We start from the raw sequence: 27111 nt of genomic DNA, 5'->3' as shown, positions 1-27111 counted from the left end.
GGCCCGATCCCCCCGCAGGGTCCCGGACTGCAAGAGGGAGAGGGCACAGGCCAGGCTGAGGGAGGCTGAGGGACCCCCCCCCCCATGAATTTCGGGCCCCAGGGCTCTAGTTTTACTTATAAAACATGTTTCCCATGCATTTTGAACACAAGATTGTTTAGCTGTTAAGATCTCTATTAGGTTCCTCTAGAATGGACATTGGAAACTGTCATTTTGACACTTTGTTGCTTTCCAGTCCTTTTCAAAACTAGTAGAATTTTACTAATGATCACCTCATAAATCTTAAGACACTGGTGTTAACCATGTAGTTGCTTTGGGGCTGCTTCATAATAGCAGGGGTTTTCTAACAATGGACCTTGAAATTAATACCATACTTCATACTGCAGAATGGACTCTATGGGATCTCTTGAAGGAACAGGAAACTTATTTTAAGCTTTTTGGGGAAGTGAATATGATGAATATGAAGGGGGGCTTAATGTTCCAGTGTTGTCAGAGTCCTTTTTCGTCCTTGAAAACACGTCACTGTTAGCATCTGTGCTAAGGAAATAGTTTAGATTTTTATTCAAGTGAAAGGAATCCTTAATGTTCAGTTATAAGGATTTCCTAAGTATCAAAGGCCCTTTCGGATAAAAGAGTACATGCGAGTGCTTTCACCTACATATAATAATGACTGTAATATCTCACCGAAGTTAGCAGGTTCTGGGTTCCTTGGATGTCTTCATCTGCTTGTTTAATTGCCTTCTCTGCTGCGATCTGGGCCTTTTCTGCTTCTTCCAGAGCTTCCTTTACCATGTCTGCAGTGACTTTAACACTTGTTGCACTTTTGCTGAGTAAAAGAATGAGACAGTGTATTATATGTGAACATGAAAAGAGTACTTCTTTCAGAAAAAAACATTTAAAGAGCAGCCTTCCTGAAATGACCCAGAGAGACTCAGAAATTTCTGTTGGTTAATTACTTTTTTTACTCCAGCCTAGATACACAGAATAAGCTGCCCCAAATGCTGTTAGTGTCTTCAGATACCTGGCTCTTTTAGCTTCTTCTAGCAGCATCTCAGCCCTGGCAACGTCAGCAGCACTTTGCTGTAGAATAACCTCCACTTGAGAAAGGCTTTCAACTCGTTCACGAATATCTTCAGTCAAGTTCTGTAGCTGCTCTGGGGTGCTAGGCATTTCCATTTTCAATACTTCATTAGCAACTGCTTCAATGCTGTCCAAATCAGCACCATCCTCTGTTAAAAGCAAAGATGTTCCCGTAAAGAGGTGAAAATCATATATGGTTCACTTATTCAACCACTTAATGGTCATCTACTATGGTACTAGCACAGCGTGGTTTCACCAAGACAAAACTTCCTGTTTAAGATTTTATAATCTCTTTGTGTAGGGAGATCAGATCTGTACAGGTGAGAAAGTAATGCAGACAACAAAGGATAACGGATGTGCTGCGGTCTGGGAGTCAGGGAGGTCTTTGTGGAGATTGAGGAGCCCATCAGGTTTTGGAGGATAACAGTATTTGAAAGAAGAAACGACATCTTTGAATGGAGAGACTGTGGGCAGAGTGATATGTGAAAGTTGAGTGGCATGAATGATTAAGATTGTAGAAGATACAGAGGTCAGGGTAGAAAGCTGGGACTTGATCCTAACAGGCAATGAAAAATTTCAATTGAGGTTGAAAGATTAGGTAGGAAACTACTATAAATGCAAATATAAATAGTTGATATTCCTTGTAAGTGATGTGGATTTAGGAAACTACAGAAAGAAAAAAATCCGGACAAAGAAGCAAGAGAATCAGGCTGGCATATCTATCAGAAGCCAAGGAATTTCAAATGTCAAATGTGAAAAGAGGTAAAAACAACAACAGGTTAAGCTTTAAGTATGTCATTAGTTTTTAACCCTTCTAAAAAACTCAACGTAAAAATGGACCCCTAAGATACCTCTAAGGTAAGGTAAGCTTATCAAGTCAGAGTTATTAAATCCTGATTGTGTGTGTTTTGTGCCCTTCAATTGGTTCCAACGCCTGGCAACCCCATGAGTGAGCCATGTTCACAGAAATTCTAATGAGTCTGCCAAACAAATATGGTAGTTCCATTCCATTTGCCAGTGACAGTTATGCATGGGACTCATTTCTGGCCAGTGAGATTTATGGAGATAATGCTCAGAGGGTTCTGGTGAATACTTCATTCCTTTAAAAAAGATGCTACAAAGGGACAGGTGGTCTTGTCTTCCATTAGATATCACAGTGTCTTTATATGAAGTCTGGAACTTTGGCAGCCACCTTGTAACCAGGAGCAGTGAGGCTGAGAACAAAGCTGATGTGCTTAAAATGGTAGAGCAGAAAAGATGAAAAGTACACGGGTCTTTGAACCATAGAGCTATCCTACTATTGAAGTTATGTTATACATCTTTTTTATTAAGTCCATTTCCGTTGAGAGTTTTCTGTAACTTGTAGCCAAAACTATACTTACTGATAACCCTCAAATTGACAGCAATACTTATGTGCTAGACCACAAATTCTAGAGATTTTCTTTACAAAACACTTAAGGTACAGAACTGTCTAACCATAGGTCTAATATCCTGTAAATAAAAGCATTACAAGGCTTTGGGGGCAATGCCAAAATAAACTCTATTTCAAGTTAAGGTTCTAACAACATTATATGTAATCTCTAACAATTTTCAAATTCAGTTCTCACAGTATATGATTTGCTCTCACTTTTTGATTTGCTACTTGGGTATCAGGTGTGTCTGTATCTGCCTAAAATCAGACAAGATTATTGACATACACATAGATAAACTTAAGAAATGGAAACATTTTTAAATTTGGAAATGTTATTTTATTTCCCACCAGAAACTGATTTTCTCTGCAGATTTGAATTACGGCCTCCCAAACACATACTCTTATAGAATACTTTTATATTCCAAGATAGGAAGAAATATCTAAAAGTAAAATGAAAAAATTCCTTACGCATCAAAAAGTCTCTGATCTGCTTGATCAGGTTTCGCAGGTCCTCATTGCTCTGGTCCACTTTTTCTTTGGTAGCATTGGTTTTCAACAGAACATCTTGAGCATTCTGTTTTGCCTCATCTGCCCTTAGTTTTGCTTCAGAGACCTAAACATGAGGAATAAATTACCCAGGGAACAACTTCATTCTTTCTAAGCAGACCAGAATTTTATAAATGGTCCAAAAAATGATGTTGAAAAACTAGCATTTGGAATCATGACTTTTTGAAACAAGTATCTCCCATTTAACCGTATTATATTCCTTTATAGACTGAAAGTATTCAGTATAAGATTCCTATATAGTATTCTCATGTAGGTAGGGCCAGCATATGAATTTTTTCCTAGTTGTTTTTAACTCCTTCAAAACATTTGGTGGCCTATAAATGTTCCTTAGTCTTTTTCTCAGGTACCCACATACATACTTCAGTTGATATGAACTTAAGACTTCATGTATCACTTTAGAAGAATAAATGCTTGGTTGCTTAGTAGAGAATTTTTGTAGTGCAGCTGGATGTATTCATAACCCTGCACCCATGGTAAGTAACATGGTTATCTCAAATTATTGTCATGAGAAGAAAGCAAATTCTTAAACATCTATTTCCCTGATCTCGCAAAAACTTGCACTTTCATACGTGGTGTGAAATGCCCTTTTTTTTTTTTTTAATAGTCAGCACTTTGAATTGGTTTCTCCTTTTCAGACCTTCCACTCCACATTGAAAGCAAACAAACAGTAAAGACTGAGGCTGTCCGCTGAATTACCATCTTGGAGAGCTGTTCCACCTCAGCCAGGGCACTCAGGATGTCTCGGTCAAAGTCCATGGCCTTCTGCCAGGCGCTGTGCGCAGCAGTGACCAGACCACCACAGCCAGGCCCCCCACACTTCTTCTGTCCTTCGTCAGTTCTGCAGTTGGGGCCACCACATTCCGTCTCGGAGCAGGAGGCCCCTGGAGGCGTGCCACAGGTCTGCAACAAGCCAAGAGAGTGAGGCTCAGACAGTGAGTGTGCTGCAGCGTAACAGCTGGGCAGGGCCTGGGTGGCCCCGGAGAGTGTGTAGGTGGTCCTCAGCAAGGGTGCAGGATGGAGAGAGGAACAGAGTTTAGGGAATAAACTAACCTGCTTTTTCCTGCAAGGAAACAACAAAAATTTACAACCCTCATCAGTACCTTCTGCCCTAATGAACTGGAATACCAGCTGGGCTCTGTGCAGGGTGCAAACATTATCTGCTCAGACTGAATCCCGCCAATCCGAGAGCCACGGAATGCTACCCCTGTACTCTAACTAGTTTGATTAAAAAAGAGCACACAAAAACCCAGGTATTGAGAACCTTCTGTAAACTCGTGCCATGTTAGTCCTGGTGAATAGGTTGACACAAAAGGCCTGTTACCTGGCCTTTTAGTAGCTTCTCATCTAGTTAGGAAGACAGGATCATAAAGCAGCCAAGAATAGGTCAGATGTAGTTAAGTATGAAGGACAGCAGACAGAAGAGAGACTACTGAGGACTATAGTAGTTGTGGTTGGGGAAGGATATTGGCTGGTGGGATTTGAGCAGGGGACATGGGGGAACATTCCAGATGTGAGAGGGAGAGAAAACAGTAGAAACCAAGATGGATGTAACTTTTCCAAATAAGCAACACTCCATAGACTTTCCTCCTTCCTTATCTACCAAAAATCTCCAAAGATCAGAGCTTGGTCATGGCATAGACATGGCAACTTGGTAAATTACAAGTTTGCTGTATGATGTAAAGGGCTGAGCAGGAAGAACATTGTATTTAGAGCTTTCGTAGAAAATGCTTGTACTAAAAAGAAGCAAAAGATTTACTGCAGGGAAAAGCAGTTAACAGAATATTCCCAAACAAGGAAATTGATTTTAAAGATAGAGGGGAGGTGAGAGAGAGGAGTCGGAGAGAAACGTTGATATGGGAAACTAATGTTTCAGTTGTCTCTCATACACACCTTCACAGGGAATTGAACCTGCAACCTAGGTATGTGCCCTGACTGGGAATCAAACCCGTGACCTTTCAGTGTATGGGAGGACGCTCCAACCAACTGAGCCACACTGCCCAGGGCAGAAAGTATTCTTTTTAAGAAGTAAAAAAGTAGTTTTTTTAATAAATAAAATCAACTCTTTAGACTAATAATTTTGTGATAATTACAACCCCATTGTCTCTCAAATCTTTCATGTATCTGGTTTACAGTACATAAAAAACTGCAGAAATAAAATTTATTCTGTGTGCTACAGAGCACAGCTTTAATCAGAGCAGCATAAGATCTCAGGGATGCTTTCTAAAAACAATCTGACAGCACATTAGATCTGTTTTATTTCAAGAGACAGGGTAGGCATGGAAAAACCAGCACGGGTCTAGCTAAATAGACACAAAGACAAAGAATTGAAGGCACATGAAAAAACACAAAGGGACAAAAATCTCCCTGGACAGGAAGTGGCAGTATGGAGTTCTCATAGAATAATTAACTAAGATCAACACATACCATGAGAGACCAGAAGAGGTTGGCTAATCCCTAGGTAGCTAGCTCATCACATGGAAAAGCAAGCACAGGGAAGGGTGCCCATTCAGATGGCCAGAGGAGCCTGCCACCGCCACCCACTCCCAAGATTTTCTCTGATGCAAAGCAAACATCCTTTAGCATGCTTAGCTGCTTTCCATTTTAGTTTGCGGATTTTTTGTGATTACTGGGTTTTTATTAGAATTTGTAAGGAATACTGAAAGCAAAGAAGATCGAAAGAACTGGCATTTCATGCTTACGTATAACAACTGTCTCCCACTAGGTGCAATTTACACATTGCTCTAGGCCTCCATTTTCTATTAAATAGTGACAGGATTACTTACTCCCTGTTTCCACTAGATGAAATAATGAGTATATATTCTAGGCATCAATTAAATTAGTCACACTACAGCACAGACAGTGTTTTTGTCCATTTCAGAGAAACGGGGGGACGGTGAGGACAGGCAGGGAGGAAAGGGGACCATCACTAAGACAAAACAAATGGTCTGAGCTCTCACAGTTTTCTAGGCACTTACCTTCCTCTTTTCACTGACCCTATTTCTAAGCTAAGAGAGCATAAGCCTTATGAAATAAAAGTCTGTAAAGAAAGTACCCTCTAAATTCTCTGATAGCTACTCATCCATGAAAAACAATAAGGAATCAAGAGGAAGAAACAGGCTCCCTTTGGCTTTTTTTGGCCTTCAGCCTGATTTTCATCAAAGTTACTACTCAATTTCATTTGGCTCCAGAGTTACTGTTTAAAAGCTTCTGGAAAATGCAATCTTTCTAGGCGGGTCTCAGGGTTAATCTTCACCAGGTAAAGTTACTGGAACAAAGGAACATTTTAATGAACACCCATGGAAAAAATTCTTTAGCTCTTTCTAATTTTTTTTTTTTTTTTTTTTTAGGAAATCCCAGAATGATTCTGAATTGCTCTACCAAAATGGAGTTTGCACTTCAAATCAGAACCAAGTAAAAAAGAAATGTCCACAGCATGAAAAGGATCAAGTTTAAATAAGTCACAGTACGTGAGAGCAGGCATGGTTCTCTGGGTGTTCCACAGAGAGACCCCCTGGAGAGAAGGAAGATTCGAAGCACAGAGCCTTGTTTTTAATCTGGTTCAGTCATGGTACCCCACATTGGTGTTCAGAGATGGGACCACTCCTGGTTCATTTGCAAAGTGAACAATATTAAAGACTAAGCAGGGTGTTTTTTTCCTCCTCTAGCACCACAGCTTTGAGGCCAAGCTCTCTAACCCTTACCATTTCGGCAGCGGCTGAAAGGTCTAGACTTTGCAGTTTGCCTGCCAGTTCGTCCAGAAGACGGGCCTGCTCCTCTTGTTTTTCCCGGAACTGGGACTCCTGCTCCATCATCAAGTGTTCCACGCTTTCTCTGGTGAGCTCCGACTGCTCCACCGTGCTGTTGGGGTCTGTGGTGGAGGCATTCACCCTCTTCTCTGCCTCTAGGGACATCTGGAAATACTTGGTGATGCTATCCAGGGCACCTAGGGCACGAAATCAAATTGCCCACAGTGAATCCCCTTGTACTCAATCTCATTAAGCAATGTCTATCTGTGGTGTCTTCCAGCCTAAAGGTACTGTATGGTTTGTTTTAAAATGCAAGAAATAAAATCTTCATTGAGAAAGATAACTTTTCTGTCATGGTCAATGAATAGACCGTCCCATTAAGCCTCCTACTCTGGCTCTGGAGGACGCTGAACATCTGAACGAAAAATTAAGTCACCCTGCTGAATTGCTTCTATACAGGCAAGCATCCAGTTCTTTCTAAACAGCTGGCGTCAGGCAGCCTGCAGATTACGTTTCCAACTAATTCCCCCCTTTCTCAGTCACTAGATGCACTCGCAGGGCTAGTCCTGTATACATAAAGCAGCGTGGCTGTCTTGGCTTTAAGGACCTAGCCCAACAATAAGTGATCACGTATTAAACAGCATGGATGGTGTGACTTGACATAGTTCTACTTCCTTTTGCTTTTTGGGGGGTGGTCCTATTTAGACCATACTATGATAACAGTAAATGAAGGACTGGCCAAAATTATTTCCTGACTAACCAACATTCTTAAATGTAAAAGGGTTAGCAGAAGTATCAACTTAATTTCTTAACTACTCAAGAGCCTCTTTCCAAGAGAAGCCCAGGAGGTTAAACCACTAACTGAAAAAAATCAGGAAACAAATGCCATTCTAATGAAGCGACCGCTGCTACTCCCTGGGACCTCTGCTGGGCCTCAGCCTCTCTGTGGCCCAGGTCCCACGTTTGTAAAATGGAGACTTCAGTCCTCATTTGGTTCAGAGACAATGAGGAAAAGCTTTAACATTGTTAGAAGGCACTTAATTTTTTTTTTTTTCTGGAAGTACTGTATGAAAGGTTGCACAGAGGGTTAAATCCATGTCCAGGATTGAGTGCTTGCACGGAAAACTCTCACCTCGAATATCTGAGTTTTTGATGAATTCCAGTTGCTCAGCAAGTTCTTTCACCGTGGTGTCCAGGCTCTCTGCTTCGGCCTGGAGAGAGTCCAGTTCTTGGGCTGTGCTGTTTCTTTGTGAATCTATGTCAGATAATTTCACTTCAACTTGAGCCATCTTTTCCGTAACATCTTTGGTTAGTTTCCTGCAAAGAGAAGGGTAAGTTTATCCAAGTAAAATAAACCTTTTTACATTTTCTAATACGGTGATTTCAAAACCAGGTCAGGAGTCGGTAATTCTAAATTCTGGTTTTATTCCCCTTATCGTTAAGAGACTGTATGACATCCAACAGTTTTCTTTCTTCAAGGACTTTGAAGGAAAACAGAAGCACCGCCGAGCTGTGCGGTGGCGGGTGGGCCATGTGAAGGATGCCGAACCTCTGCTGTAACATGAGCACGTGCCCAGGGTGCGGAGTTCCAGTTCAGTACGTGAGCAGCTTCAAGTCCTTACAGTCTCTCAAACTCGAGAGACTAAGGGACTCCAAGCGTAGAAGTATGCCTCCCAGCCAACCACCGGAAATGCTCTGATCCAACTTCAGGGACCTTCTTCAAGATGGGACACGCAGGGCAAAAGCCCCAGAGCCCGCAGGGAGTCGGCAGGAGCCATCCTGCCTTCCACACGGTCCCCCCTTAGGCAAGGGCCCAGCGAAGGAGCCTCCTCCTTCCACCAACAAGCAACCCTTTCATTTGACAGGAGAAAGAAGGTAGTATCTACGGAGAATGAAATATGATCAACACTTAGCTCTCACAGCATTTCACTGGGATCTAAACCCAACTGCACTTCGTTCTGTATCTTCATATCTTCAAAGCTGTACTTGAGGCACCTACTTATATATACAATGTACGTGCACATACATCACAAAAAAAGTAATCTCTGAGGAGACGAGCTTAGCTCTGGGTATTACTGAGTCACCAATTGAATATAATTGTCTTTTCAGGGATATAATAGCGTAAAAAACTGGGAACATGTAGAGATGCTGAAAGGTTGGGGGCCATTAGAAAATAATGGAATTTAAGGCTGAGATGCCATGGCCCAATTCAGAGAAAAAGCACTTAAAAGGATTTGTTAGGTTCAATTACATTTTATAAGCCCAATGATTGTTTTCCGCAGGCTATTATAGTTTTTCAGTCTTTGCTCTTACCACCAATCTGCTGATGGGCAGAAGGCTTTCATTTCGTAAGTCTCATACAATGTGACAATTAAAAATCTAACATTGCACATTTTTAAATAATGCCACTTTGGAACCTGAAACTTGCATCCTTGTATATTGCGTTGAGAAAAGATTCATGAACCCAGTTTCCCCGAGGTGCTTACAATCTATCTGTGAATTGACTAGTGAGGGTAAAACAGCTGCTCCGGGAATGTAAAACTCCTCCGACAGGCTGAAGGGCACCACAGTTTTTCGTTCTTCCTTAGCTGCATGAGACCAAGGCCAAGAATCATTTCCTAAATGGGCTCCCACTCAGCACACAGCCTTCTAAAACCCATCGCTACGTTAGGAGGCTGGGCCGCTCCAGCCTTTTCACGAGGCAAAATTCCTCAGTAAAGGCATTATCGCCCCACATGGACATTTCCTAAAGCCCGGTCAACCACATGGTCTTGGACACAAAACCTGAGGTTTGACATCAAGGGACTTTGAATGTAGAAGGCCTAGGAAGGACCTCCTACCAGGTACATGAGCTAACGTCAGCTTTCCCTGCCTGCTACTCACAGGTAGCGTCGAGAAGAAAAGTCCATCTGGCTTCTTAGAGATGCTGATTAAAGTCCCATAAAAAAAATGTTACTGTCGTTTTGTCCTAATGTAAAATCACTTCAATGTATAGGATTTAGCTATGAAACATTCCCTTTGCTCACACCAAATGGTGAAATCCGCAGTAAAACAAAACAGCATTTGGGGAAACAAATGCTTCCTGCCCTTTCCTGTTTTGTTCCTCAGCCTAGATCTTATCATGCTGGTTTCGGGGGTCCTTTTTGGCAAAGGTAGTTGGAACGTTTCAGAGCAGGAGAGAGATGGCGAGGAGAAGCATGGACCCTGCGGAGTTGGCACCACTCAGCTCTCCGCTTCCACCGGCAAAATAAACTCTCCCGTCAGAGAGGTGATTACCCAGAGAGGGCTACGAGGAGGATCTTTCACTGCAGGGAATTGTTATAAGTGGATGAATGAAGCACTGTTCCAGGGGACCAAAGGCTGAGCAGCGGAAATAACAGTCTTATCTGTGGTAATGGAATTTCCCTGGTAGTTGCAAAACATATAAAACGATGTATATTTATAATGATTTCTGCAATTACATTAACCATTTCAGAGATCACTCTTTTTGCTACTCTGAAAGGAAAAGGCAAACATTATTCTTCCCTCCTCCACAGGGGAGAAAAGCAGCTCAGGAATAGGTGAGTCATTCAAATTCACAGCCTGGCAAGTAACCGGGCTGACTCCTCAGGGGTCCTCTGTCTCCGAAACCAGTGTTCTTGCCGTGCAGCTGCCTGAGAGCACCATTTGCAAGGAGGAACGCTGAGTATCACGTGCACGTTCTATACTGCAGCTTCCACAGTTTGGGTCCCCAGTGATGTGCCAACACACACACACCCAAGGCCCAGAGAAGAGACTGCCGGGAAATGAGTGGCCCAGCATCTGCTTTCACTCACAGGACTAGCCATGCCTGTGATGGAAGCCCCCCGCCAAGCCGGCTCTGAAACAACACTGACCTCTCACGCACGCTCATTCACTACTTACTCTGCTTCCTCAAAGAGACTGCCAATGTTTTTCAGCGGCTCCGCAGCTGGGTTCTGGGCCAGGATGTCTCTGATCTCATTGACTTTCTTCTCCACCGAGTCCACAGTCTCCTGGTAAGGCCCGATCACACCACTGATCTTCAAGGCCTTGGCTTTCTCCAGGAACTTCTGGGTCCTGTTGGTCAACTCAGCGATGATCACGTCCCAAACAGCAAAGCACTGGTGGCAGGGTGTGCAGTCAGGGAAGACCCCCGAGTACCCTCGAGTGCACTTGTCACAGCGCGGACCCTCGACACCCTCGACGCAGACACACTGGCCGGTGGACTGGTCACACTGCGGCGTCTCAATACCCCGGGGGTCACAGTCACAGGCTAGAAGGGAAAGAGCAGTGCTAGCTGATCTACTAGGTCACAAACCCTAGGGACGAGGTTTGGCATTCAGAGTCCTCAATCACCGTCACAGTGGCAAGGTGACAATCATCCATGACCACAGCTTTCCCGGAGAGACCGCAGCGGCTTCCTCCAAAACCTGCATTACCTCAGTCCTTGCTGACCACTTCGTAACGTAACAGTAAATAGTGCAATTTTTTTTTTGCCTTTAGTATTAAATATATTTTTATTAGTTTCAGAGAGGGAGGGAGATAGAGACATCAATGAGAGAGAATCATTGATTGGTTGCCTCCTGCACGACCCCTACTGGGGATCAAGTCCGTAATCCAGGCATGTGATTAGATCAACGCTCAGCCACTGAGCCACACCGGCCGGGCGGAAGCTGTATTTAAAAAGGACAGTTATGCCCAATGAATTGTAGCTGTGTATGCAGTGGGGGGTAGTGACCACTGCTTTCCACCCCTGGTAGGCCTTGGTGCACTGTGTTGAATCACTTCTTTGCCCTCTCCCATGATAATTTGAAATCGGTCCCGCTGTGGAGAAGTTTTAAAAGTAGTTTATGGCTTTTTTGCAACGGGTTTGCTGCCATATAGTGCACATTTTTTAAGGTTATGCTTACTGTGCGGGCTCTGTAGAAACGGTTTACACGCATCGTCTCATTGGACCCTCACAATAACCCTGAGGGACGGGTGACCTGCCTCAGGTCTTACAGCAAGGAAATGGCTGAACTGGGGTTCAGATTTAGCCCTTTGCAACTCAAGAGTCTGTGCTCTTAAGCTCTGTCCTGCCTCTGCCTCCCTCTTACTGGGGCTTCCCTTTAGACCCTATCAGGACAGACAAGTCAGGTGACTTCCTGATGCCAGGAGGCATCTGGCCTAAGATACAACACTGAAGAGCAGCTCCTAACACCTCGCCCTACCTGGTCACGAAACAGAATGGTGAATACTTGGCGAAATGCAATAAACTCGATTAAAAGGAAACTAAATCCGAAACAAGTCACGGGAATCCTAAGGATCTAGTTCAAAGGCTTTCTACTAAGGACAATCTAACTTGTGGGAGCTGCCACTAATGACCGCTCACAGCTCAGGCTCTCGAGAGGTCAGTGATGGAAGCCACTCCAGTCCCACCCTCTCCCTGGCTGGGCGGGCTGCATCTTAGGCAGAGCCTGATGGTGCCAAGGAAGACTGGCCAGTGGACGGTGGCTGAGATTACTCATCACAACGCCTGTGCCACTGACCCCTGGCTACAGTCTCAAATCTCAGGTGAAAAACTTACTTTTGTGTCAACACTTGACATTTCTGAGTATTTGCATAGAATTTAAATAACAAAAAACCTGTGCACACATCTGATCTCTGCCTTAAATCCTTTCTGGGAAAAGGTGTGGATTAATGAAAAGCAACCCGAATGTCTTATTTCCATAACTAGACAGGATTCCAGGGCCCTATTTCCATTCTCAGCACCGAGCACAGGGTTAACTTGCAAACTGGAGTTGTCTTTGCCAAATGAGGCCCTGACCTCATTTCTGGTACAGGCATTCGAGGGACATTTACACGCCTCTATAAAAGAAAATAATCCTCCTAAAATGTCAGCGGTGACCACAGCACAACAGACCCATACTCTCTCAGATGCCTTTATAAAATCTCCTTGGGCCAATAGCGATGACTTGCCTCTGAAAGACTCCCTAATTGAAACATCCTCTAGCAGTGGTTCTCAACCTTCCTAATGCCGCGACCCTTTAATACAGTTCCTCATGTTGTGGTGACCCCCAACCATAAAATTATTTTCGTTGCTACTTCATAACTATAATTTTGCTACTGTTATGAATCATAATGTAAATATCTGATATGCTATATGTGTTTTCCGATGGTCGCGACTCACAGGTTGAGAACCACTGCCTAGACCCAGTCTTATTGACGTCCTGAGAGCTGCTCACAGCACCTCTATCCTCCAAACCCAGAGAGATGTGTTTGCAGCCTGGGACCTTGCATCTGATTCTCCCTACATCCTGCCTTATATTATTGGTTGTTTTCATTGCCTTTGTTGGCCAACTACACCCAAGTGCTGGAGTGGCAAGTTTGCGCAGTACAGTGTCATGGTCAGAGCACAGCCTGTGGGCTCCACTGCCTGGTTGTGAACCCTGCCATCCCCACACCCCAGCAATGTGGCCCTGGGTGGCAAGGAAACTGAGTCACAGTTTCTTTATCTGTAAAAAAGGAGTCATGAGTATACCTAACTCATAGGACTGCTTTCAGGATGAAATAACTTAATTCTAAAGTGCTTCAGGGAAGGGCTGACTCACAGTAGGCACTCAGTAAATGCTTTTTATTACTATTACTTTCTGTGTCCATGTAAGCACCAGGTGGTCTCCTGCTCAAAGTGTTGCTTGATCACATTTCCATTGGATGAAGAGAAAAAAGAGTGGTCATAGCCCTGGCCGGTGTTGCTCAGTGGTTAGAGTGTTGGCCTGGGCACCAAAAGGTTGCGAGTTCTGCTCCTGGTCAGGGAACATACCTAGGTTGTGGACTAGATCCCCGTTGGGGCATGTAAGGGAGGCAACTGATTAATGTTTCTCACTTTGATGTTTCTCTTTTCCTGTCTCTTTAAAAATCAATTAAAAAAAAAAAAAGAAGATATACATATCCTTGAGTGAGGATTTAAAAAAATAAAGAAAAGGCAAGTGCACTCCCATTAAGGTTTTCCTCATTTGTCTTTTACATAACCATGTTTTTTCCCCATAAGGAGGATACCTGGCTATGGTTTAAGTTAGGGGTCCTCAAACTTTTTAAACAGGGGGCCAGTTCACTGTCTCTCAGACCGTTGGAGGGCCGGACTATAGTTTTAAAAAAAAACTATGAACAAATTCCTATGCACACTGCACATATCTTATTTTGAAGTAAAAAAACAAAACGGGAACAAATACAATATTTGTATTTGCATGTGGCCCGCGGGCCATAGTTTGAGGACCCCTGGTTTAAGTCTTTCCATGAACATATTGCTAACAAGGTGGCAACAGGAGGTCTAAAATTCTGTTCAACAAACGATTCCACTGGACATTTTTGGCAATTAACTACATAATTTGAAAAAAGCAGCCACGTTCTTTTCCCATACTCCATCTAATTTGGGGTGACACCTATTCTTGTTCCTGCCGATCTCTGGATCCTGTCCCTCTAAGAGCAGTATTCTGAAGGGCCGGCAGGAATTCAGCTATTTCCAGTAGACAAGGACCAGTTCAGCTGAACTGACCAACATTCCTTTCCTTCAATTGAAAAGTAGAGTCAAATTTCACAGATGGCTGGACTGCAGTTTCATCAATGAAAAACTGATTCTGATCTCTCTCTGAAAAGATACCAAATGTCTAACATGCATAAGGTTTTCATTTCAAATTGCAGCTGGGAAACGGCTAACGCTCCTGAGGACATGTGCTTCCTTCCCTGCCTATTGACCAGAATTGCTTCTCCAACCGGGTAAAAAGACGCCCCAAGAGTATTTTTTGACTGAAGTGGAAAGGTTGCTTCTCACCTGACAATTTAAACTTCCCGGACACATACTATGAAGGAGATTCTCCAATCATCTCTTACACTCACGGGCCTCTATAACATTGCACAGTGCAGACCATCTCGGATGAGCTCCAGGGGATTTTCCCCTCTCTCAAGGGAAAGGGAGAGGCGACCAGGTGGACCTGTAGCTCAGCCTTGCTTTAAGAAATGGGATTTGGGGGCAGAGGTTCAAAAATTTTCTCTTGGAAAGAAGGAGAGAGTATATAGCAAAAGTGAACCAAGCAGGATGATGAAGAATAGCACTTTGAAAACGAGACAGTCATTTTCAATGGGCCATAAGAATTCCACCTTCGTCTGTAAATATATTCTTGGTTATGGGGTCAGTAGATTTCCTCCACTTTTACCAAGTTTTCTTATCATTTCAAACAGGCTCTCTGAAAGGTAGGGAAATGAAGAGTATTGCACCATTTAATAGATACTGAGGCCTGGGGGGGAAAAAAACCCTAGTAAGTCAATGCGAGAATGGGAAACAACCAATGGACCTCTTTGTCAGTAGGTAGAATCTTTCTGCTTTTCATACCCTTCCTCACTTCTCCAGCCCTCCTCTGCCCACTGAAGGAAGTCTGCCTCCATGGCTTGGTATACAAGGCTTTTCACAATCTGGTGAAACCGAATCTCTCCATGACTCTGTCCAGTGAAACCGTTTCCTGGGGGCACCCCTCCCACCCCAGTCTTGCTGCTACATGCTGTCCTTACGGTCCTTTAGCCAGAACAACAATTCTCTCTCTCTAAATATCACAGCAGGTCCTCACTTGCATTTGTCTTTGGGCAAATCACTTAACCTCTCTGAGCCTGAGAGAGCTCTAGACTGTGAAACGGAGATTACACTTCACTCACAAATTGTTTTAAGGATAAAATCAAGAATTTGCATCCCATATCCCTAAAAGCGCTCAGCACACGGCAAATGCTCCGTCAACGACTAGAGCTGACCTTTCCTATGAAACCTTGCCCGACGACTTTAGCTCCTGCTGGTCTGGCCTCTCTGACAGGGAAAAAGGTCTCCGCCACAGGTTTCTTCCCCCTCCATTGCACTACTTTGCCCTGTTTCCCCAGAGAGCCTGCAAGTGCCTCCGGTTCAGATGGCAGCTTGTCTCGTGTGTCCACGCCCTGCAGGCCCAGTGGGCCGCGCTCAGGGCTGTGTTGGTTCTCTACCTTTCCTTCTGAAACAAACCCACCAGGGCCAGGGGAGGTGCTACATCCAACCACCAGGAAACGGGGTCCATTCTTTTCTGCCAGCAACCTTGTCCCAAAGTGACACGGGACTCCAGGTATCACGCCCAAAAGTTTACTGACACCTTACCTCGGCATTTCCATTCTACTGTAAGGGCAGGAAACCTAAAATTTTTAATCTCTTAAATGTGTTGGTTTTTGCTTTACATCCTCTCCCTCCCTCAGCCCTGCCTCCTTTTTAGCCTCAGTAATATAACTTCGGTTTTGGAATGAAAATTGGAGAGTGACTACGATTTCACCTGCAGAAAGCAGCTGGCCGTCTGGTCCAGGGGTAAGCAAACTTTTTCTATCAAGGCTCAGATAGTAAATATTTAGGCTTTGCAGGCCAGTTGGTCTCCGTCACACTATTCAGCTCTGGCATTGCAGCGTGAAGGCAGCGCTGGACAATTCGTCACACACGGGCACAGCTCTGCCCAATGAAACCTGACTGACAGACAGTTAGCTGTACTTGGCACCTGGCCATGGTTTGCCTGCCTCTGGCACAGCCCAGCTCTTCAGGGACCATGCCCTGTGACCAGAATTATGTAAGACAACCCTTCCCTCTACTAACAAGAGTATGGTGATTCTCTAAAGAACCAAATTAAATCTGATTTCCTGAGTCACACTGACAATAAATAAAGGATAAAGGGGTTGTAAATGAATCCCAGGCCGAGAAAGGAATACAAAATTCTAAAAATGTATGCCCGACCAAAGAAATGGACTTCATTTTTCGACTTAAAACATGTGAAATGAGAAACAAGCATGACGGCCACTGCCCAGAGCGTCCCACCTCTGGCCCACATTTCCCGCCTGCCCGGGTGGAAGGAACACTGGCCTTTCCCAAGACGCGCGACTCTTTGCTCTCTCTGGGTCCACAGAGAGGTTCCTCATTGACCCGTGGACTCCGAGGGGCCCGGCGCAGAGCTCAGGCTGAGGTTGTCTCTGACATGGTCAGCCGTGGGCGGGCGCGTTCTCTCTCCATCCCAGCACAGTGGTGGGCTTGTTCAGACTTGGCACGATCGGCCCAGCGCCTCAACCCGCCCGGACAATAGGAACATTCAACAATTTATATGTTGGAGCCTCTACTGATTTGTCTTTTACGTAACGGCATTTCTCCTCCACGAGGAGAATGCTTAGCGAGGGCCTCGGCTTTCTATAAGGTTATTGTGACTGAGGTGGCACCACAAAGTCTAAACCCGTGCCCTGTTTGACTGGAAGATCTGAAGTTGAAGACAACTTGGCGATTCATTATGTAATGTGAGAAAAGGGGTCGCATTCTTTTCTCATAGTTCCCTCTAATTTCCAACGATAACCGTTCTGGTCCCTGCCGATCACTGGGGGTCCAGTCCCTTCAAGTTCTTGTCCTCCCATTGCCATTAGTGACGACATCCCAGCGCACGGAGAGCCCCGACCCCATCCGCTTCTGCATTTTTGGTCCCTGCCCTGGTCCTGCTCCTACTGCCTCCCGGCACACGGCTCTGCGCAGGGCCTGCCCGGGGTTAAGTCACTTCTCACTCCCGCTGGACACTTTCTGAACCAAGAGCTTCCTCCACAGGGTGTCAGGGGCATCTGGGCCCCAAGTTTCTTATGTAACGGACTGACCTTTTTTCTGGGCAAAACAACGAGTTTGGCAAACAGTTCGTGGCTTTCGCTCTTTGCAAAGTTTCCAAAGCATGATCAACTTTTGACCCAAATAAAACTGACACTGTTCCTACGCCACAATTTTTCTGGCAGGTTGAGAGCCAAGACTTTAAAGATAAAGGGTAAAGATCCGAGTACTAAATGGACCATTCTCTGATGGACTCTGGCTCCGGTCACAGGCTTTTCATGCGAACTGCGCTGAGATGGAGCGAAAAGGTCAGAACGCTTTGGCAGCCAACACAATTTTCCCAGTGACACATGCTAATAGAATCGGGTATGAGCAATGATAGAGCCATTATCTGGGGGAAATCAAGCCGCTGGGACCTTAGGGCCATTACAAGATTGAGGGGTGTAGCAGAATAGCGGTTAGAACTCTGGGGAAACCAGATTCCAAGCAGGGTTTTCCTCGCAGGAGATATCTTGGCGCACGTGGTGCATGGCATGTCCTGGGCATTGAATGGTAGTGAGAAAATCAGCTCCCATTAAAACCAACATCTGGACCGAGGACCGATGAATGAAAAAGCACTTGTTTATTGACACAGCAAACATCATGTCCTTTGTGGAACAAACCCTAACCTAACTTAAGATGTTGGTCCAAGTCCTCTGGCTAAGCCTCAATTGGAGAAACAAGTCATATGCCCTTTGTTCTGGTCTTGTCCACTGTTTGAAATGTTCCTGCTGTTCAGGAACCGTGGTTGACTTAAAGAACACATAGTATCTGGGTCTGTGACCTTCGGTAGGAGAAAACTAAATGTACTGCTAACGTTCTCACTACGGTTGTACCCAAAAAAGAAAAAGATACATTAAACATAATTTTTTTCCCATTTGTACAGGGATAATACACTGTATTAAATATGTAAGGTCTTAATCTACCTGGGTTTGATTACAGAAACTAATCAAGTATTCTTTAAATTAAAAAAAAGAAAAGAAAGAAAAAGATAATTTTTAAATTTAGAGTCCAACAGGGACCCAGAATTTCAGATATGTAACAAAGAAAAGATATCAAAGAACAAGTATGAAACTACAGAAGATATTTATCTATAGTTGTAAACTTAAAACATAGGGAAGAAAGCCAAATAGGAAAACAGAATAGACACAATCTTTTAAAATCTTTTCTGTAAATGTTTTTACTCCCATATCTGAAAAGTAATCTGGCAGGTCAAAAAAATATATACTGCTACAGCATAAGACTTGAGCAATCCTAATGATTCATAGGATTTTAACAGGTTTCTGTTCTTAACAAAATGTCAGGTTCTCTCTCCCAGTCCTATTCTACCAGAAGCTTCGGTAGGAGTCTGGGCTTTATTCACATCGACAGACCTGGAACTCCTGTCCTGTTTGCCTTGCTGTGCATGAAGGTGCCCATGACTGTGCCCTGCAGTTCCCCGTTGCGGGGATGCTGCACATGGCACCAATGCTGAGGGTTTACCAGTTTATCGAAATACCTGGCTGCTATAAGCATTTTGTAGAAAAGCATTTTAAGAAGCAATTTTGTGTATCTGTGATACCTGTATGTGTGTGAGTCTGTGCAGAGACAAACAAGCATTTTAAGGAGGAACACAGCAGGTCCATTTTTCACTACCCACACTTCCACAGGGCCAGGTTGTTAGATTTTTAAACCAATGAGTGTGAATTCATTTTGTCATTAAACATAGAGTTTGTATCGACAACTTAATTTGCGCTGCACTTTAGAGTTTACACAAAGCTGTTCCCTCCACTCTGAGCAAACACCAGCCGCGGCCTTACCTCGGCACTCCACGTTGGGGTCTCCCCAGAAGAGCTCCTGGCACTCGCTGCAGGTGCGCCCCCCAAAGCCAGGCATGCACTGGCACTGCCCTGTGAACTGCAGCCAGAAACAGGTCTCCGTCAGCGGGCTGCAGGGCACACGCCCGTCACACTCTCCTTCCTGGCTGCCAGTTAGGGGAATGGGACTGAGCAGCTGGCCTGAGGCCTCCACACCCTGACTGGAGAGGGAGTCCTACCTCTGTCCTGGGTGCCAGGGGCTAGCTGCCCCTGTGCCGAGCACATCACATCTCATTACATGCTTCTTCACCTCACGGACAGGCCCCTGGGCTCACCTGCCGGGTAGCCCTCCTTTCCTTCCCAAGGGTGTGTCCCTGAGCAGCTCTGACAGTGCTGCCGGGGCTGCCTTTCAGGCCATGTGGCTAAGGAAGCAGTCTGATCCAGCAGCCAGGGACCTTCTAATGTGGGTCGGCAGCGGGGGAAGGGGGGGCCCTCTATTAAAAGGCCACGGCTGCATCGGATGGGGCCTCCAGGTATGGTGATGCCCCAGCCGAGGGGAACAAGTGACGGCTGACAGGCAGTCTGTGCTATGTTTGCCAAGCTGTGGGTCCTGCGGCAAGAAAAGCTGGGCCACCAGGAAGGAGCCTTCCTCTCTCTGACACAAAGGCACCAAACAGCGGTCCCCTGGATTCATAAAGGCATCTTTCCTCAGCCCTGAGGCCTCCCCGCCCGCCCCCCACAGCACCTCACCTCATTACAGGACGGCCCGAAGGAATGAGCCGCATCACAGTTGCATGGGTCACACCCAGTCCCGCTGGCCAGCTGCCAGGTATTGGGGGCACAGCGGTCGCAGTTCTGCCCGACCACATTGGGAAGACACGGACACTGGCCGGTGGTTTTGTCGCACTGGCAGTCGGAGCTGTTACAGTAGTCCTGCACGGTGCCCAGGGAGTTGCAGACACACTCTGGAAAAAGAACACGACCAGACTGACTCACACAGTCACGTTCATAAACTACACAGGCAATGCAAGTGAGCTAGCCACCTCCCAAGGGCTAAGATGTTCCCTCTCCAGGTTGCAACCTGGAAATGCAAATAAGCAGTGAAAAGAATGGAGGTGGTAAAAAAAAACTAAAAACACCACATACACACAAGGAACTCCAGCTACTGTTCTTCAGAGGTTCTGAGGATGTTCTATTCTGCACAGCCCTGACGTTCCCCAGGCAGACGTGCACCACGGCACGCTCTGTGTAGCAGAATTTTCAAAATACTATGCACCTTTAATAAGATGCTGGTGAACCATTTTTAAATTGAGGATTTCACTAGAAATAATTTAAAAAATATGCCGTGGGAACTGAGACATTTAATGATTTCAAACTCTTGGCAGGGAGCTGGCAGTAATGGATGTGTGAGACAGCAGATAGGAGCCCTTAAGCTAGTAAGACTTGAAGGAATCCAGCCCTGCAGGTCCTCAACATTCCACACGTGTTTGCATAAACAAAGACGGGGCCTGGGGCTGTGCACAGGAACAGCAGGCAATGCTCCCTGATCTCGGTAAGAAAGAAATAAGAAAGTTCTGAAAGAGAGACATTAGAGGTGGTTCTTTCTTTTCCTCAATCTAGGAGGCTCTGTCCATCAATGGCAGACAAGGCATGGACCAGAGTGGGCATCGAGGATCTCCAAGTCCTAGCCAACCAGCAGCTTCCTGGGCAGGACCTGGATAAAATCAATACACTTTATTGGATGGCATGGATCAGCTACACAGTTTTTCCTTTTGGTTGTCTCTCTCAGGCACTGAGTCATACCTTGAGACTTCAGTTCTGCTAGAAAATGAGGATATAAAGAAAAGAAAGAAAGAAAAGATCAGTCTCATCTTTCTTTTGCCAAAAGAGGACTTTTACCTCTCCGAACAAGGGACAAGTGTATTCCCAAAGCAAAGAAATACCAGAAGAAGGGGATCCCCCATGAAGAAGAAAGTGGAAACCCTCCCAATAAGCGGCACAACGAGTGCCCATCTTACTCCGACAGTCCTGCTGGAGGGCGTCCCCGTAGTAGCCGAAGCGGCAGCGCTGGCAGTGCTCCCCTTCCGTGTGGTACAGGCACCTGAGGCACCTCCCAGTCTCCTTGTCACAGGCGTCTGGGTCGGTCGTGTCAATGTTGTGGTGACAGTGGCAAGGCCGACACGCCCCTCCGACATCAGAGGGATTGCCAAAGAAGCCCGGGGCACAGTCCTCGCATCTGGAGCCTATTGTTCAATGAAACCAAGCGCAAGACCTTTAGCCTGCGGACACCAAGGCCCGGTCCATCCACATTCCTGCCGAGAGTCAGCCCGGCTGTGCTCCTCGCCACACCAGTCACCCAGCTCGGGGTTCCCTCCCACATCCTGGCAGGGGGGGGGGGTAGGGGGAGAGCCAGGCTTCTGTAAGTAACACTGCTGCGGCCTGGCTCAGAGGCCACAGGGGGCATGGACACCTGCAGGAGTTCCGGCACAGGGGCATTTAGCTTCTCACGACCCAGGAATCGAGCAGATTAGGAGCTAAATTAATGATCTAATGGGTAATGCTTAGCTTGGTGTTAAATCCTAATCCAAGGATTGTATTGCCTGAAAAATCACTGCTCCTGCCTGAGCAACCTGAAAAATGGGGTCCTTCATGATGACCAACTTCCCTAAGAAATCCCGAAACCACAGGTAAATGTTTACTGAGCTGTGGATAAGTGTAACTAGTATTTGAAAGCATGGGATCAAGTGTGAAATAAAAGGGAGTTTCTTTTCACAACTCGCTACACTCCTTGAGTGTTGACAGATAACGTAAGTATAACCAACCAGAAGAACGTATCTAGCGTTGGCTGACTCGGTGCCCTGGGCACCCCCTACATGATATTCTTTTCTTCCTTCTGTCCGTCCATTGGCCACATCACTCCTTTGAGAGTCTTGTGCTAGGAGCTGGCCAAGGGAAGGGAGAGGTCAAATGTAAATTAAAAGTGTTCACAGGGATTTGTTTATGGATTCAAATGAGCTTGCTCTCCTGCTCGGTACTGTAACATTATTATCATCGAGACTCAAGAACGACTCTATCTCACGTGCCAAACAAGAAAAGAGTATCTTTTCAGATTCCCTTCCCTGGTAATGAAGGATGGGCTCATTCTTCATCTATTTCCTTCATTAACAACTGACTCATAGAAGACACCTCTCTCCCTTCAGGAGTTTCTACGTTACTTACCAATGTACCCAGGGTTACAGACACACGCGAGCTGTAAAGTGACAGGATCTTGATAGCAGCTACTGGCAAACTGGCGTCCGCTGTCGGGACCGTCTGGGCAGGGACAAGGGCGGCAGTGATCTCCTGACCCAATGATGGGGTCGCCATAGTAACCCGCCAAGCACCTACATCAGTCACAAAACAGAGAGGGCCCTGAACCAGACTTGTAAGAAACCTGCTACGAGAAAACGTCTTAGAAACTGCATTCTCTGTTTGGGAACACACTTCCCAATGGAACAGTGGTTCTCAAACATTAGTTCTAATCAGAATCCCCCAAAAGGGCTTGTTATAACTCAGACTGCTGGGCTTCTCCCGTTTCTGACTCAGGTGGCCCCAGGTAATGCCGACACTGCTGGTCTGGTTTCACACTTGCAGGGCCATTGCATTAGGGTGCCACCCCTGGCCTCACCTGGACCCTCCCTACCTTCTTCCCAGGGAAAGAGGTGTATCTCCCATGTGCACCCCACTGTCCCGTCAGCTGCCCGCCTGCTTCTGGTCGGCTCCCTCCTTGCACCGAGTCTGGGGAAGGGGTGGGGGGACCTGTGGTTGTCTGCCTCTGCCTCTGCCTGAGAGGGTGACATGCTAGCCAGCCCACGGTGGATGTTCTGCAACCCAGCCTTTACCAGAAACAGAGCTGACAAGGAAGCGTTCTAGCTGCACGACTCTTGCGTCTCTCTCTCAGGTGGTTTCAAAGTTGGTCAGGGGTGAGGAATGCTATTCATCAACTCCTACGTCCCACCTCCTCTCCTCGCAGATAAGGAACGCTTGGCAGTTAACTGATTTGCGAGGCTTACACAACTCGTTAGTAACGAGCCAGGATTTGCATCCAGCCTCCTGACTTTCAGCAAGGAATTCTTGGACTAGGTCATGCTGCTTCTCAATATGAATGGTGTTTAGGTTACTTGCTTACTTCCTATAACCTAAGAGCGTAAAGGAATTTGAAGATCATCCAATCCAACCTAGTTATTCACGAAGAGAAAGTTGGATACTTGGAAAAGTGAGATCACTCCTCCAAGGTAACAAAGCAGGTCAGAGGCAGGACAGGGCCTGGAACTCAGGTCTAAGGATTTCCGATTCAGTTGGTTTTTCATGTATATTTTTTTCTTTTTTGAGGCAGAGGTACTATTTTTTAAACGGGAGTGGGGGAAGATGAAGAAATAGAAGGGAAAAGTTGTTCAAAGGAAATTAACCATGTGCTGGGGGAACTGGTGGTGGTGAAGCACTGGGTTTTGAGAAAGTTTTCTAGGTGAAATAAACCCAAATACATCATGACAGAAACTGAGTGTCCATTTCCTGGCTCCCCCTCCACTTCCCACGTCGGGGACAATCTGAGCCTGGAGCTTCTTTTTAAATCCATGGGCTTGATACTAATTATCTTGGAAAAGGAAAAGAATGATGAGAAATCGGCTCAAGCAAGAAGTAAATTACTTAATAAAGTTTTGTCATCCAAACTAGGGCTAAATCTTTCCTCCTCCCACATCCTCTCTCCTTGTCCAGCAATAAATCAAAATGCTTTAAAGTAAATCCAAGAACAGTCGGAAATATAAACCAAGCCATTCTCCCAGGATGTTCTTGCAAAGACGTTACACAGTGTGCTGATTGCGAATCGGCATGTGGACACCACCTTTGCTGACTGTGCTCCCCTCGTAATCTGATTTTCTCATCTGTCTCCTTTTCCCTAATTCATTTTCTATCTCCCATTGAAAAAATAGGAAACTTAATGCAGAAAACAAGAGAGGACACCAATATACTAATTTCTTTCTTCCAATCTTGTATAATTCTTTCCTTATAGCCTTTTACAACACAGTTTTGTGGTTGGAAGGAGTAATTTTTACTCAAAGAAGTAATCACTGGAACCTCCAAATTCTTGAATACCCTCTAGCACAGAGCCAAGAGCCACACATTGGCTTCCATGCACCCCTTCATGCCATAAGTTAATCACATATTCATTTTTACTAACAATTTCTCTTTCATGTGATGAGCGACTTTTGTACTGACTGAGGCGACTTGCTGAAATTTTAAAAACAAAAATCCCATATAGAGTGGGCGGATATTAAAAGAGAAAATTTATTGACATGGAGGGTGAAGACCAGTACTAAAAAAAAAAGGCAGGTTCTAATAGCACGTCTGCCTTTCTTAATTAGTGATGAATAGTTAAGTCAGCATGTCATTCTCTCACAGGGACTATTTCTTATGGAGCGAGCAGGGCTGTCATGTTATTAGAAGCACGTTCTATGTCCCATGCTTATTCCACCCAGTGCAGTGCTTTGCATCCACAACAACTCTCCCGTTCACATCTGCTGACTGCAGAGCAGATCTACTTTTGCACATTTATGTGGGCCGGTCTCCTGGAAACTACAGCTACATAAAATGTTTTAAAAAACACACACAACACAAAGCTATTTAAAATGACTCATCCCATTTGGATTGGGTTTCCCGTTTGCCTGAAGTTAGGCATCAACATTTCACAATTCTCATCCTCCGCCAGAATCTGCTGGGACAGAGGTGATTTACGCACAGACCTACGGCGGCCTCCAGGACGCCCCCTCCAAGAGGGCAGATGCCCGCCGGGCACATCCCAGCCCCGGAACAATGCCTGCCTGCACACAGAAGGTGTAAACCAGCTAGGCACTCGGCGAATGACTGAGTTCCTAGAAAATCCTGACGCGGTCAGAAACGACCGAGCCATCTGGAGCCGGTGAGAGTCCTTCTGTGGTTGGAAGATATTGACTCAGCCAAACACGATCTCTGTTCTCTACTTTCCAGAGGCGCGTCCACGTACCTCTCGCAGTGATGACCCGCGGTGTAGTCCTGGCAGCTCAGGCACTCCCCCGTCACCGAGTCGCAGTCGTCGGCGTGGCCGTTGCAGTGGCAGGGCTGGCAGCTCGGGAAGCCCCAGTACCCGGGCAGGCACCGGTCACACTGCCGCGCGTACACCCCCTGGAAGCAGTGGCACTGGCCGGTGACGGGGTCGCAGAAAGCACTGACAGACCCCTGCAGGTGGCAGTCGCACGCTGGAGAGACACGCAAGCGGGGAGCCACCTGAGAAACTCATCCCGTGCGAACACAGGAGGCCCACGGCGCCCGGGACCGACTCCCAGAGGGAAGCAGTGCCTCCGAGGCGGGGGAACCACACCAGGGTTTGCCAGGTCATCCGAACGAGTACCTTACGGTCAGGTTAACCTACGTTTGCAGCCACTGGGGCCAAAGCCGAAGGTCCCGGGAGCACATCTGTCGCAGGTTCTCCCAACCACGTTCGGCCGGCACTGGCACTGGCCTCCGTTGGGGTCGCAGACGGAGCTTAACGAGCCCTGCGGGTCGCACTCACAAGCTGCAGGGGAAAAAGAGGTCACCACCTGGGACACAGCGGCGGCTCCTCTCACGAAGGGGGGCAGCTTGTCACCCCCGGCTCCCACCCGGCCTGTCCCTTCCCTGGGGAATCTCTCAGGTCCTTCTTCCCTGACTCCCTGGGCTGATTCAGAATTCCCACGGAAACCAATCTCATCCCTGTGATGAGCAGGAGGGAAGCCACAGGACACACAGAGTTGGCAGATACAAGCAGTTTTTCTAGGAAGAGGCCGTTAAGGTTTTCTCTCCTTCAAGGCTTAAATATCACAGGACCTTAAGACAAAGGCCCAGGGACCTCTGGGAGATGGTCCGACCTTTCAAAGAGAAAACCACATTTCAGTTCTGCATGGCTCCTCTGACCCCGTCCCAGCGGCCCACCCTGCCCGTGGACACGCTGCTGCCTCCTGCCGCCCCTGTGTGTGTCTTGAATATTGACTGCATTTGCAATGGGGCTTTATCACTGAAATATTCTTAAAAAAAAAAAGACAAACTATTTTTTGTTGTTGTTCATCCTCAACCAAGGATATTTTTCCATTGATTTTTAGGGACAGTGGGAGGGAGGGGGACAGACACAGAGAGAGAAACACGATGTGAGAGAGACACATCGATTGGTTGCCTCCCGCACGTGCCCCAACCAGGCCAGGGAGCCAAACCGGCTAGGGCTAAAGGCAAACAGATGTTGAGACACGATTTTTCCTGTGCTGACTGCCTAACAGCTATCTATACGGCGTGCTTTCCCACGTACCTCACGATGCCAGGTGTACTCTTGGCTCTCAAGAAAAAGGGGCAGAAGTAGCTTTGCTAACACCTACCCAAGCCTGTCTGGTGTATCAGCGCAGAAATGCTAAAGATGATGTTCCTGCAAACGTCAGTCATGGGCGTTTTCACAACGCTTCTGCTGTTCTCCAGACATCGGTATCTCTGAAAGATTTCCCAGGCGCCGTTGGTGACAGCCCCATCCCCCGAACCGCCCACGGTGAAGATGTCCAGTGACTGACAGAACGGCATGAGGACAAGCTGTGAAGAAACGAGATTAGCAAAGTGTTCTTACACTGGTGCCCCGTGTCCACAATGAAAGCAAGTACACACACAAAAACCCCAAATGCTTCTTTGACTCTTGAAAAGAAAAAGTTCGATTCTTTTCATAAGCCTTCCCATTCTTAAAATCTTCTTGCCAGAAAGAGTTTAGATTGATGGTTTTTTGAAGTGTCATTTTTAAGACATTTCATATTTTAGAAAGAATCAGAGGGTGGAGTTTTG

General features: G+C 46.0%; 1 protein-coding gene and 1 long non-coding RNA gene across 4 annotated transcripts in view; one reads left to right on the top strand and one right to left on the bottom strand.

Moving 5' to 3' along the window:
• Positions 1 to 583: 583 nt before the first annotated feature.
• LAMB1 (laminin subunit beta 1) overlaps positions 584 to 27111 on the bottom strand; it is a 63245-nt gene continuing 36717 nt past the window's right edge. Inside the window, exons 17-30 of one of the 3 annotated variants that reach the window (XM_023751070.1) lie at positions 26664 to 26868; positions 25691 to 25834; positions 25286 to 25517; positions 22465 to 22628; positions 21264 to 21488; positions 19996 to 20210; positions 19249 to 19345; positions 10708 to 11077; positions 7937 to 8121; positions 6760 to 7001; positions 3755 to 3958; positions 2960 to 3104; positions 1022 to 1229; positions 584 to 826 (exon numbers count right to left, since the gene is read on the bottom strand). In XM_023751070.1, coding sequence (XP_023606838.1) covers positions 655 to 826; positions 1022 to 1229; positions 2960 to 3104; positions 3755 to 3958; positions 6760 to 7001; positions 7937 to 8121; positions 10708 to 11077; positions 19249 to 19345; positions 19996 to 20210; positions 21264 to 21488; positions 22465 to 22628; positions 25286 to 25517; positions 25691 to 25834; positions 26664 to 26868 — 2808 coding nt within the window. In that variant the 3' untranslated portion in view covers positions 584 to 654. Of the gene's footprint in view, positions 827 to 1021; positions 1230 to 2959; positions 3959 to 4108; positions 4119 to 6759; positions 7002 to 7936; positions 8122 to 10707; positions 11078 to 19248; positions 19346 to 19995; positions 20211 to 21263; positions 21489 to 22464; positions 22629 to 25285; positions 25518 to 25690; positions 25835 to 26663; positions 26869 to 27111 lie in introns of those variants that run through there. The other 2 variants (XM_023751069.1, XM_014452793.2) reach the window with 2 other exon arrangements.
• On the top strand, positions 1237 to 6761 carry LOC111825233. The gene is made up of 3 exons (XR_002828383.1): positions 1237 to 1842; positions 3694 to 3990; positions 6406 to 6761. It is a non-coding gene; the product is annotated as an uncharacterized LOC111825233 (long non-coding RNA).

This window comes from Myotis lucifugus, unplaced genomic scaffold (genome assembly GCF_000147115.1).
Source record: "Myotis lucifugus unplaced genomic scaffold, Myoluc2.0 scaffold_18, whole genome shotgun sequence".
NCBI classification, from domain to species: domain Eukaryota; kingdom Metazoa; phylum Chordata; class Mammalia; order Chiroptera; family Vespertilionidae; genus Myotis; species Myotis lucifugus.
The sequence above is the reverse complement of the archived record's forward strand: the minus strand, read 5'-3'. Positions and strand labels throughout refer to the sequence as shown.